The sequence below is a fragment of the Macrobrachium nipponense genome, chromosome 15 (genome assembly GCF_015104395.2).
Source record: "Macrobrachium nipponense isolate FS-2020 chromosome 15, ASM1510439v2, whole genome shotgun sequence".
Taxonomy (NCBI): domain Eukaryota; kingdom Metazoa; phylum Arthropoda; class Malacostraca; order Decapoda; family Palaemonidae; genus Macrobrachium; species Macrobrachium nipponense.
Window position 1 is genome coordinate 76,069,233 of NC_087208.1, and position 12,245 is coordinate 76,081,477.

Below are 12,245 nucleotides of genomic sequence, written 5' to 3' on the forward strand. Positions count from 1 at the left end.
AAATATATATATATATATATATATATATATATATATATATATATATATATATATATATATATATATATATATAGATATATATATATATATATATATATATATATATATATATAGATATATATATATATTGTATTATGATATATATATATATATATATATATGATATATATATATATAATAATATTATTTATATATATATAATATATATATATATTTTATAATATATATCATATATTACATATATATATGTATATATATATATATATATATATATATTATATATATATTTAAAGATTTTATATATATATTATATATATTATATATATAATAATCCTATATATTAATAGTATATAATAATTATCATGTATATATAATATAATAGTATATATATATATATATATATATTATATATATAATATATATCCTATATATATATGTATATATACATAATTATATATATATATATATATATATCTATATATATAATATATAATATATATATATATGTATATGTTATATATATATATATTATATAAATCATATAATATATATATATATATATATATATTTATTACTATATATATATATATTATTCTGATTTTAGGCTTCGTTCACTCCTAGAAAATGATTTAATACTGAAAAATTTGTCCTTGAATGGAGGACGAGAGATCAGAACAAAAGAAAAAAGAACTACTCAGGCATAAGGCCGATATTACTGAGGAAGGAGGAATTTACATAAAAGCTGGACTTTAGTTTAAAATGCACTGTATTTACATGAATTTACAGAGGCCCGGGAACTAATAAGGGGGTCGATTTGTCGATGCACTGGAGCACGTGGCTGGGGCAATCCAGAAATTTTGCGCAAACGGATTGAAAATGCAAGCTTGCTCCAATGGTTTCCAATTCCTACCACAATCAGGCCCGGTGTTTGTCTGCAAATAGATAGGACACTGGCATAAGGCGCGGGGGGGAGGCCGGCCACACGAGGGTGAACGTTACACACTACTTTCTTTCAATAAAAAACGCCATTCATGGGGAGAAATGAAATGACTGGGAATTTACACAAAGGCAACTATTTCGTTGCTTGAATTTGCTATGGGGATTTTCACTAGTATGACAAGGAGAGTAATCACAGAATTGACCCCAGATGGGGGAATGGGAAACTACACAAGTCGCCTTGGAAAAAAGGAAAGGAAATAAAGACAAATGTAAAACGATTCCTTGGCTGAGCTGGAATTACTCTCACAGTGCCTGGATCCTGGGGGGGAGGGGGCTTTTAGTCTTCTCCTTGTTTCCATGCACTATGGACTTATAAAAAATACTTGGGACTACCCAGAAGAGAGAAGGGCGCAGGTGAGGAGATCTCACCTCTCTTAGGTCTGGTGTTCTTCTGAGAGCGAGCCGCTGGCCTCTGATCCTTTTAAATCCTTTGTCTCTTTAGGGTGTAATTCCGACAACCAATGGGAGAAGAGATAGCTTTTTCAAGAGAACGGATGCTTAAGTTCAAAGGGGCAACTTGCATATAGACAAAGATGCATGAAAATTGGTAAAAGACTTTATTTTCCTTGGTTCTGGGTTAAAATCTTGAACAATATATATACTTACATACATACATACATACATACAATTGACCCCTGGGATTTGTGGAAGCTAAGGACCACAACCCCCAGTGAATAGCAAAAATCAGCAAATAATTAACACCTCTCTAAAAATGCTTATAACTGCCTATTTAGATCAAACACCCAAACCCCCACTAAAATGCTTATAGTACATACCTGCCTATTTTAATAGTTTTGTCATGGAAAATGTATTTAGTAACAAAAATAATATGAAAATTAGTAAATATTTCTCTTGGAAAGATAGGTGAATTTTCTGAGAATGATATGGATATATGTTCCAGGACGGCAAATAGACGGGTCAACTGTATGTGTTCATATATATTATATATAATATATATATATATATATATATATATATATATATATATATATATATATATATGTATATATATATATATATATATATCTATATATATATATATCTATATATATTATATCATATATATATATATATATGTATATATATATATATATATATATATATATATATATATATATATATATATATATATATATATATATATATATATATATATATATATATATATATATATATATATAATATATATATATACATATATATATGTATATATAAACACAGGCAGTTCCCAGTTAAGGGGCATATGCTGCCTGCCGAATTTCGAGGAATTATCGAATTTTAATTATCACATGTTATGATGTTTATCATTACGACACAATAGCCGCCATAAGTCCAGTCATGAGAATTCTTTGACATTAGCCTGGTTACCATGAAGCTCTGGATAGACCATGGAAAGGGTAATACTTAAGGACTTAACAGCGACTATGCTATAAAGAAAATATACATACATACATACATACATATATATATATATATATATATATATATATATATATATATATATATATATATATATATATATATTTATAATGTGTGTGTGTGTTTTTACATGCACTTCCCATCTCTTTGGTTAACTGTGATTGAAGCGACTTACTTTCAATCTGAACATTTGCACCAGCAATTTACATTTCTATTGCCTTAAGGCAGCTTAGTGTCTTAAATTTTTCATAAATCAACAGATTTCATAATGAATGTTTATGTTGCTTCAGAATTCCCTCTTGGATGCTTTGCTATCAAAAATAATAAGCATTACCAATTTTTCCTCCATATTTTGTTCAGTAGAATTAATATTGATAATAAGGCCCTGGTTGAATAAGTTACTTTCCTTTATTTCATGTGGCTTATATCACACCTATATTCCTTTATCAAACCCATTTCCAAACAGAGTTGGCTGACTTCTGCACAGTACCCAAATCTGAAGCTGGTTTGATGTGGGATGGAATATGCTTTGGTTTCTTGCTCATGCAGAGGAGGCTCTTCTCGTCATTTTACTTCCAGCACCTTGTGACCGAGGTGAAAGCTCAGACCATTTTGGCTTCAAGGTGTGTAATTATAATAAATTGCAATATAACCTATGTTTAAAGAATCCTAGCCATCTTTGTCTCTAAAAAATATAGGCTTGAGCAAATTTGTGTTATATGAGTGAAGGCCCTCACATCACTTTAGTACTGGATGATTAATATTTCTGTGGTCAAGTACACTTGATTTATTTTAACCAGCATGTTTATTATGTATACATATTTTTTAGCTTCAGTAAATATCACTTTTATCTTGAGACTGCAGCAAAAATATAACCAATTTGTAGCTCTGTTGTGCAGTTCCCCTGAAAAGATCTTCCAAGGATTTCGAGTCCCATTAAAAAGCTGACTCTCATTCTTAACAGTAATTATTGGCATAGTTTAAGATTATTTATAGTCTGTAACTGCAGAGAAACAGTGTAGCTTAAATTCGAATCTTAATGTTAATTGTTGACTGAGAGAGGAGTAAACCATACTCGAAGCAAGAGTCAGAGTGTATGTCATTTGGGAGAACTTATGAGAACATATTCATACAGAACATATACTATTAATGTGCGCAAGAGGAGAAAGAGTTGTCAGTTGCATCATCACAAAACCTACTATTAAATTGATATACATATATATATATATAATATATATAATATTATATATATATATATATATATATATATATATATATATATATATATTTATATATATATATTTATTATAAATAGATATATATGCTTAATAAATCACAGTAGATGTACGTGACTTCATTAAATAAGTGAATACCATAGGAAAATGATAGTCAGAAATCCAAGCGCTTTCGTCTTCGCTAAGACATTGTCAAGGAACGAATGAAATACAATTGGAGAGAAAGGTCTCAGGTACGCAACAAGATCAAGAATACCAGTTGGTTAACTGTCAAAAGGGTAAAAATTGAAGAGATAATCCAGGATTATCGGATATCACACGATCACAAACCTTAACATAGATTTAACCCTAACCGAAACTACCTTATATGTATGGTTTAGTCAAGACACATAAAATCAATAACCCTATGAGACCAATCATTAGTTCAGTGGGCTAAGTTACGTATAATTCATCTAAATGGCATGTAAAAATTCTTACACCTTTGGTAGAAAACATTTGTAACACAAATGTTAAAAACAATGTTGATTTTATAAACAAATTAAATAGTTTAAATTTGAATTTTGATTTTAATATGGTTAGTTTTGATGTTGTCTCTTTATTTACAAAATTGCCTGTAGATGATTTACTTGATTATTTGGAGGATGAATTAGAACGTCATGACATTCCCTTAACTGTAGCAAACCTCATTAGTCTCATAAGGTTATGTATCAAAGATAGTAAATTTTGTTTTAATGGGGAATTTTTTGTACAAAAGTTTGGCATGACTATGGGTAATCCTTTATCTCCTGTCCTTAGCAATATTTACATGGAATTTTTTGAGACAAAACTCTTACCAAGAATTTTGCCCCAAAAAGTTATATGGTTTAGGTATGTGGATGATATTTTCTGTACTTGGCCAGTTCACGAAAATCTCCAGGAATTCCTTAATAATCTCAATAATTTAGTCCCTTCTATAAAATTTACTGTAGAGGAAGAAAAAATTATAATTTGAATTTTCTTGATGTAACTGTCCATAGAAATGATAGAAATTTCACCTTTTCAGTCTTTCGGAAATCAACTATTGCCTCTTGTTCATTACTACTCCAATCACCATCAAAATGTTAAATTCTGTTTTTTCTGGGATGTTCCTAAGGGCTTGACGTGTTTGTAGCCCGCAGTTTATTGGCGCTGAGATTAACACTATTTATGATATTGCATTGAAACTTAAATACCTAAGGACTTTTGTAGATGTGGCATGGAAAAGAGCTAGAAAAACATTTTATTCAACTAATGACAACCTTGAATTTAGTAAACATAAAATTCTAAAATTACCCTATGATGAAAGGTTTTTAGATATTCCTAGAACTTTAAAGCTTTTTAACATAAATGTTGTTTTCAATAATATTAATGTCAAGAGTTTAGTAATAAAAAATTCTCCTAAAGATCTTCCAGGCTGCATATATGAAATTCCTTGCAAAAAGTGTGATAAAGTCTATTACGGACAGACCGCTAAATCTCTTTCACAACGTCTCAAATAGCACCAATATTCTGTGAGAACTGGGCAAATATCGAATCCATTATTCGTACATATGATAGATCATCCTATTAACTGGAGTCAAGCAAGAGCCTTAATCCCATGTAATAACACAGTTAAAAGGAATATCATTGCTTGTTTCATCAAGTCAAATAATGGAAATGTTCTAAATTTAAGTCTTGGTTTATTTAAACTTGATGCCTTCATAATGAAAAAAGTAGTAGATAAATACTATAAGCAACAAAATTAATATATTCAGTTTTTACATGTTTTGGACTGTACGGATACTTTGTAGTTTCGGTCAGGGATAAATCTGTTTATGTTTGTGACCGTGTGATATCTGATAATCCTGGATTATCTTTTCAATTTTTACCCTTTTGACAATTAACCATCTGGTATTCTTGATCTTGTTGTGTATCTGAGACCTTTCTCTTCAATTGTATTTCATTCGTTCCTTGACAATGTCTTAGTAAAGAAAAAAGCGCTTAGATTTCTGACTATCATTTTCCTGTCGTATTCGCTTATAGATATATTTATATTTACATATTGTAAAGACAATACATTATATGTATATGTATATACATATTTAGCTGTGTTCTTCTCAATCACGAAGATAAAATATCTCAATGTACTCTATAAATAAAAGGAAGGAGAAACCAGAAGAAAAAGGAAACATTGTCTTGAGGTGACAAGTGCCCACCCAAATGACAAAAATGTTTAAGATATGTGAAAAATGGGAAGATGGTCTTTATATTTTGTTGTTAGGAAAACTACAGTACCTTAATTAATTATGGTCTTGCCATTGCTAAAATTTATTTTAAACATTTTCCAATAATTTTTACTCTTAGCAAGATACTGAAATGTCATTTAGGTTTCATTTACAGTATGTTTTTCTGTAAGAGGGACAGTGTATGATTTTACTCGTAAATATTCTATGCGTAAATGAACTGGGCACAATATTTTTCAGACTTACAGTGTATTTAAGTTAGTTATCTATACTGGAAACTTCATGCATATGAGTGGAATGACAGAATTGTCTTTTTCCAAATCATTTCAGCAAGTCTTTTTTTCAATGTTTAAAATCTCATCCATCCATAACAGAGGAGCTGAACTTATTGCCGAACTGATGCAAAAGGAAATAGCAGAGCAGCAAGCAGCAGAAAGGGAGGTCCTCAACAAAATCAAAGAGAAGATGGAGAGAATAAAAGCTTCGCAGAAGGTCACCAAAGAACAGTCTTCACGAGAACCCACAACTCATTATGAAGGTGAGAAATGTCTGCGCTTTTTAGTCTTCAAAAATGGGTCAGATATGACCACACTCATTCTTTCCAGTTGTTTCACCTTGATGATATTGATATCTAATTTTTATGGCCTCCCGCATAAAAAGAAAAGAAAATTTTAGAGTGCTGTTCAAGACTTTCAAGTACTGCAAGATCATAAAATGGCATTTGATGATGATGAATATGTACTAATATTCATTCTAAACTGTTTCAAAGGGAATATTTCATGCAATATGTTGCTTGAATTGAGAAAAGATAACTCTCTGCTTCCATCCCTAAGTGTTCATAAGTTTTCATGGGAAATGATACTAACGGTTACATGAGTATGCATGTGTAGAGGTAAGAATTTTATTGAAGCTAAAGAAAAATATTTGTAGATATGCATTGATAGCATTATGTCTTCTGTTTAATAGAAATTTTATTTTTGAAAATACAAATACTTTCATACAATATCTCCCATGGATTCATTTACAATCATAGGTGGCTCAGAATTCACGTGGTCTGCGTTTTATCGATCTGATTATTTAAAACAATATTTTGATGTGTTTTTTATGACTTATGATGCCTAATTTACTGATACACTCTTCTGTCTCTAGTAGCTACTTAAAAGAGGGATATACAATTTTCATATATTTTTCATTTTCTGAAGATTGTATATTTCCTTAAATAATATGTTGTTAATTTGTCTCCAGTACTGTAGAAGTTTAGTTTGTTCCTTCCAGGTAAACTTGGTAATGAAAAAAATTTCAAGTGTGGGTTATTAGTGTATTTTAATATACTATTTCTAATCAGAGGGATATTAAAAATTATTCAGACGATGTATAAAGCAATAAATCAAAACTAGATGATATACGTAGCTGTCACAACCAGGAAATTTTTTAAAAGGGTCCTTTGGAATCCTCAGCATAGCATTCTTGCTTGTTTAGAAGACATGGAACCAAATGAGAGTTAGACAGAAGGGATGCAGTACTAATCATCTTGTGTTTCACTTTGAGCAATCCAGTTTGATGGTCTTTTGAGGTTTTTTGAATGCTGTAATATGATACTCTAAAAACAGCTGCATTATAGTTTATATTCTTTATACTCCTAAATAGTAGCAAGTAAATGTTGCTAGCAATTATTTAGTTTAAATGAATCAGGTACTTAAAAAATGACAGAAATTAGCATCGAATAAGTATGTAATACATACATTGTGCAAAAGGTGGATGATTGGTTCCTGTTGTATAAAGAATATACTAAAAAAAAAATTATAAAACAAGTAAATGGGGAAAGAAGAGCGGTTATCTTTTTTTGGTACTGGTTTTACAAGTATACTTATATTCTAAGTAATGAGATAGTGAGTATTATTTAGAATAAAAGGGGAAAGAGTACAGAGTTAGATGTTAGTCCATTATCAAGGAAGCACATTTGAAAAGTCAGCGGATAGTCTTTCAGACAATTGAACCTGGCTTGTTGCTAAAAATTCATGCCAACATGTATGTATTCCATCCTGACTGAAAATGACATGTTTAATAGGATGCAATCTTGCAATTATTATTATTAATTTGGTAGATGATTTTCTCTAGGTTGAATTAAATTGGCAGCTCAGCTACACTAGTCTTTTTTTCTGTTTTTAATATGTTTTCTCCTCCTTTTGATAAGTTATATATTCAGAAAGTTCACGGTTGAAATATACTGTATATACCAATTCAAAGAATCTCTGTGCCGGAAAATACAATGTGCATCTTTATTTTTTGTTTAAAACAATAGTCTACTGTTAATAAACTGTCTATATTAGCTGTCATCTAGCCCACTGTGAGTCTCTCTCAGTGCTGATCCTTACAAAAATATGGAGAATGAAGTACTTTAGTCCAAGCTTTGGTATGATATATAATATCCCTAGGGTCATGGATTTTGTTCTCTTTACCCTCTCTTAAATTACTGTCATTTTTTATGGAATGTGCACACTAGTTACTACTGTTCTGCCAATGAATTTTATAACTGTGATATTAACTTAGGTGAAGCAGAGGAAAAACCTGTCAGGTTGCTTGAAAAATCAAAATAAGAGCTGGTGTTTCAGTTCAATATATCGTTAGAAATGATAATTAGTAAAATATTAAAAATCCTTTAATGTTGGTAGTACTGGAGGCAAATTATAACTGTTATCAAATTATGTTTTTTCGTTATGTACTTTTATTCTCTAGTTCTATCTGTACATGTAGGTAAGTTACATTTTCCTTGCAGTTTTCACAGTTCCTGTTTGAGACTGTTATCAGTTTTGAAACCAGCCAGTATTTCATAGATAATGAATTTTCGTATGCCATATTTGCTAATAACCTATGTTTTCTTTAGCAAAGACAGTGTTTTAGTATTTTCTTCTCTTGTGAAGCAAAGGTTTGCTTCCTTAAGAATGTAATTGTAGTTAGGGAATTATGAACTTGTGCATTTACTGTATTCATTTGCATATGATTTTACTAGGCTGGATGTCCCCTGAATTGTGTTTATTACTTATATATTCAATAATACTTCTATTAATCTACTAACCATTCCTTGGATAACAGTGTTACTTTAGAACAGCAAATGATTTCACTGTTTATAAGCTTAACAGTAAGGCAGATGCACAAGAATGATGGAGACTGATTCAACTTTATCTTCTATAAAAGGACTCTAAAACTCTCTCTTATTTCTTTCTAGTAAGTTTTCTATAATTTTGTGTTTTTGTGTTCATTTTGTGCAGCCCTACTAGTATTATACAGTATGTAGTTGTCGGTATAAGACAACTTGTAAAATGTGGTAATAAAAATCAAAATCATCATGGAATGCTCCTTGTTGTTTTACTGTGCAGTAGTATTAATGGTAAGGGAATGTCCTTTTCATGATTTTTTCTCCCTTATGAAGCTCGGTGAGTTAGTAGATTAAATTCTTTAAAAAGTCTGACAGTAATCTAAATGATATGTAGTACAAGTTTTATTTTACTATACTGTATATTCAAGGAGCATTTCACTTCCTTAAGTCAAGAAAAATCTGTGCATAAGTCCCACCACTGGAAAGTACGCATGTGTTAGATTATTACAGTTGAATATCAGGATTTCAGGGACTCTTCTAATATTGGAACTTGGAAGTCTTAGAAAACAATATGATTTGGAGTGAATTAAATATGTTTGGTGTGAGCTTAATTCAGATTTAGGTGTGGAAGCATTACACATCCAGATATGTCATCAGGTGAGAAATCCTGCCTACTACTGTTCCATAAATGTGAGAATGACTACCCAGAAGACATGTTCACTTCGCCTTTGGCAGTGCCCAGAGAAGTGAGACATCAAAGAGGCACTGGGTGAGGTTTATATGGTTACCTTGCTTGGGGCTATTTTGGGAACTCTTCCAAGTAGTCATTGAAGCAAATAATTATTCATTTCTCATATAATGAAGGGCATTAATAGATTTTAATGTAAAAGTCAGCCTTTCTTTGGATTATTAATTAACATGAGACCAATACATCTAGAAAACTGACGATTTTAAAATTAGAGACTGCGGATTCTTACATATTGTATTTCTTTAAACTTTCATAATATTCTAACACTGCTCCCATGAAGACTGAGGCCAAAGAGCATAGTTTATCTTATGATCCTTTTTTAAACCATTTTTGTTTATACAATAAAAAGGGTTGAAGAAAGGATAGAGAGCTAGAGGGAAAAGGATCCCACATTTTATTTTGAATCGTAGTACCGACGTATAAATAAAATCTAGTGTTTGTTCTCAATGAGACTGTAAACATGAAGTCAGAAGGCCATACAACAGTGATGGCTGCCTCAAAAACAAACTTCAATCACTGGGTTACTGTCAAAAGTGTGGTCTGTAAACCTATCCTCTTGTCAGATCTGAGATGAAACAGATTCCTCCTTTATGGCATATTTAGATGTAGGTTTTCCCATAGAAGATGGTTACTTAATTGAAGAATCAAAATAATATTTGTATTTTCCATGTGGTGGGTTTTGTATTTTGATTTCATTATATGGTGAGTGCTATATATGTTTTTGTGTTGCTTTTGTACAGTTGGACCCATTTACAGTGAATGTGCATTTGCTTTTATATTTAAAAATGTATTGAATACCCCCTTGCTACTGGGCATTAGTAAATCTTCTATCGAGTGGGGAAATCATACTGTTTTTTATCCTACTACAAAGAAAAAAAATTACTCTAGTCCCTGCTCAAATTCAAACTAAGACCTTTTGACAAAAAGGACACAGTAGTACAATTTGATTGAAATCATAATTTTTTGCTTTTTAAGATTGTGAGCAATAATGTAACTTTACATCACAACCCTGCTACCATATGAGGAGTGCATAACTATTTAGCATGATTTGTTGTTTAGTGCTAGTTGTTATTTGCAGCTTAAAGTATACTGTATATTACTATCATGCAACCTTTGTAATGTACAGCACTGCAAGAGATTAATTAATTAAGTTCAAGAGATGTGATAGATTTATATATAGTTTTTTGTAAACCCTCAGTATGATGAATTTTCATGTGAATGCTTATGGTAGATATTTATAGAATTTCAAGTGTTTATGCTGACTACAAACCTATCACGTTTTACTGATTCTTATTTCGATTCAAGACAGAGACTAAGTGTATAATTGCTGGTTATAATTAGGAGACTAAGAGTAAGCCAATAGCATTGACCTCTTCCAAAACCAGGAGTAGTACGAGATGACAGACAAACATAGAGATCCAAAGATCCAAAGTCTGGGGAAGACAGGATATCTGCTAGTAGAGAAATGTGCATCTTAGTAAGAGCACCTCTAAATCTTCCTTGCCCAGCAAGAGATGTCTCTACACAGGTACATCAAATCAGTTTTTGGAAGTCTAGGTGAGTGATGGCAGTACGTATATTAATTTCGATTGCTAGACAGTCTGGTACAAAACTTTTAAGTTCAGTTTATTTTTAGGCAAATAACCATAACTTTGAACGGTTTGATGACTGGACATATAAATCAAGGAGGAAAAAGATCAGAGACACTTTTTGAAACAGGTCTTAAACTATTCTTTCAGCAAAGACAAATCCTCCTTTGGATATCTAAGGTAATTTGAAACTAGGGGAATGCCATTCATAAACATTGCAGCAGCACCAGCATACAGATCACACTGGCCTTCCAATATTTATCTGTATTCTTAGTGTACCTTTCAGAGAATAGAAGAAACTTGACTAAAAGCACAGTCTCGTGCAAAGTACCTTAAATATTTGTTCCAGAACACATCAAAAATAAAATTTGATATAGGATTTCATGCTCAAAACTGTTTTTTTCAAGTATTTGTTTTAACGAAGTCCTAAGTGCAATGTTATGAAAATAAAAGGGCAGGTTGCAGGAAGTAGTTACTGGAGACAAGTACTGTAATTTAATTTGAACATGATTTTGCTGTCTACATTGTTGATTTCTTATTATGTGTATTATATTAGTTCAACAAGACCACTCTACTGAGAGGTGAAAAAATGGAGGAAGGTAAAGTTACAGAAGTTGGACAGTTACCTAGGAAGAGATTGTAAGGATTGGTTGAAAATAAAAGACAGAGCAGTGCTGTAAGAGCCAAAGAAATGCTGCATAAAATCTTGAATGCCATCAGCAGTGAGCACGGCAAGACTGTAACATTTATAGAAATTTCCCACTTTTAATTATGACAACATCCTCCCAACCCCTACTTTTAGAGTTTTCATCTGGTCTATAAACAGTTTACAGCAACAACAACATTCAGCAGATAAAACTGAACTTTGCTACTGAAGTAACCAGTCAGTTAACTTTCACTTTGCTAATTTAAACATCA

The 12,245-nt window shown here is 31.1% G+C and overlaps 1 protein-coding gene across 1 annotated transcript in view; it reads left to right on the top strand.

Annotated features, from left to right (window-relative positions):
- Nucleotides 1-12,245, top strand: part of LOC135195072 (piezo-type mechanosensitive ion channel component-like) — a 347,594-nt gene that overhangs the window by 202,803 nt on the left and 132,546 nt on the right. The window contains exons 30-31 of the mRNA XM_064221446.1: nt 2,885-3,041; nt 6,268-6,431. Coding sequence (XP_064077516.1) covers nt 2,885-3,041; nt 6,268-6,431 — 321 coding nt within the window. The remainder of the gene's footprint in view (nt 1-2,884; nt 3,042-6,267; nt 6,432-12,245) is intronic.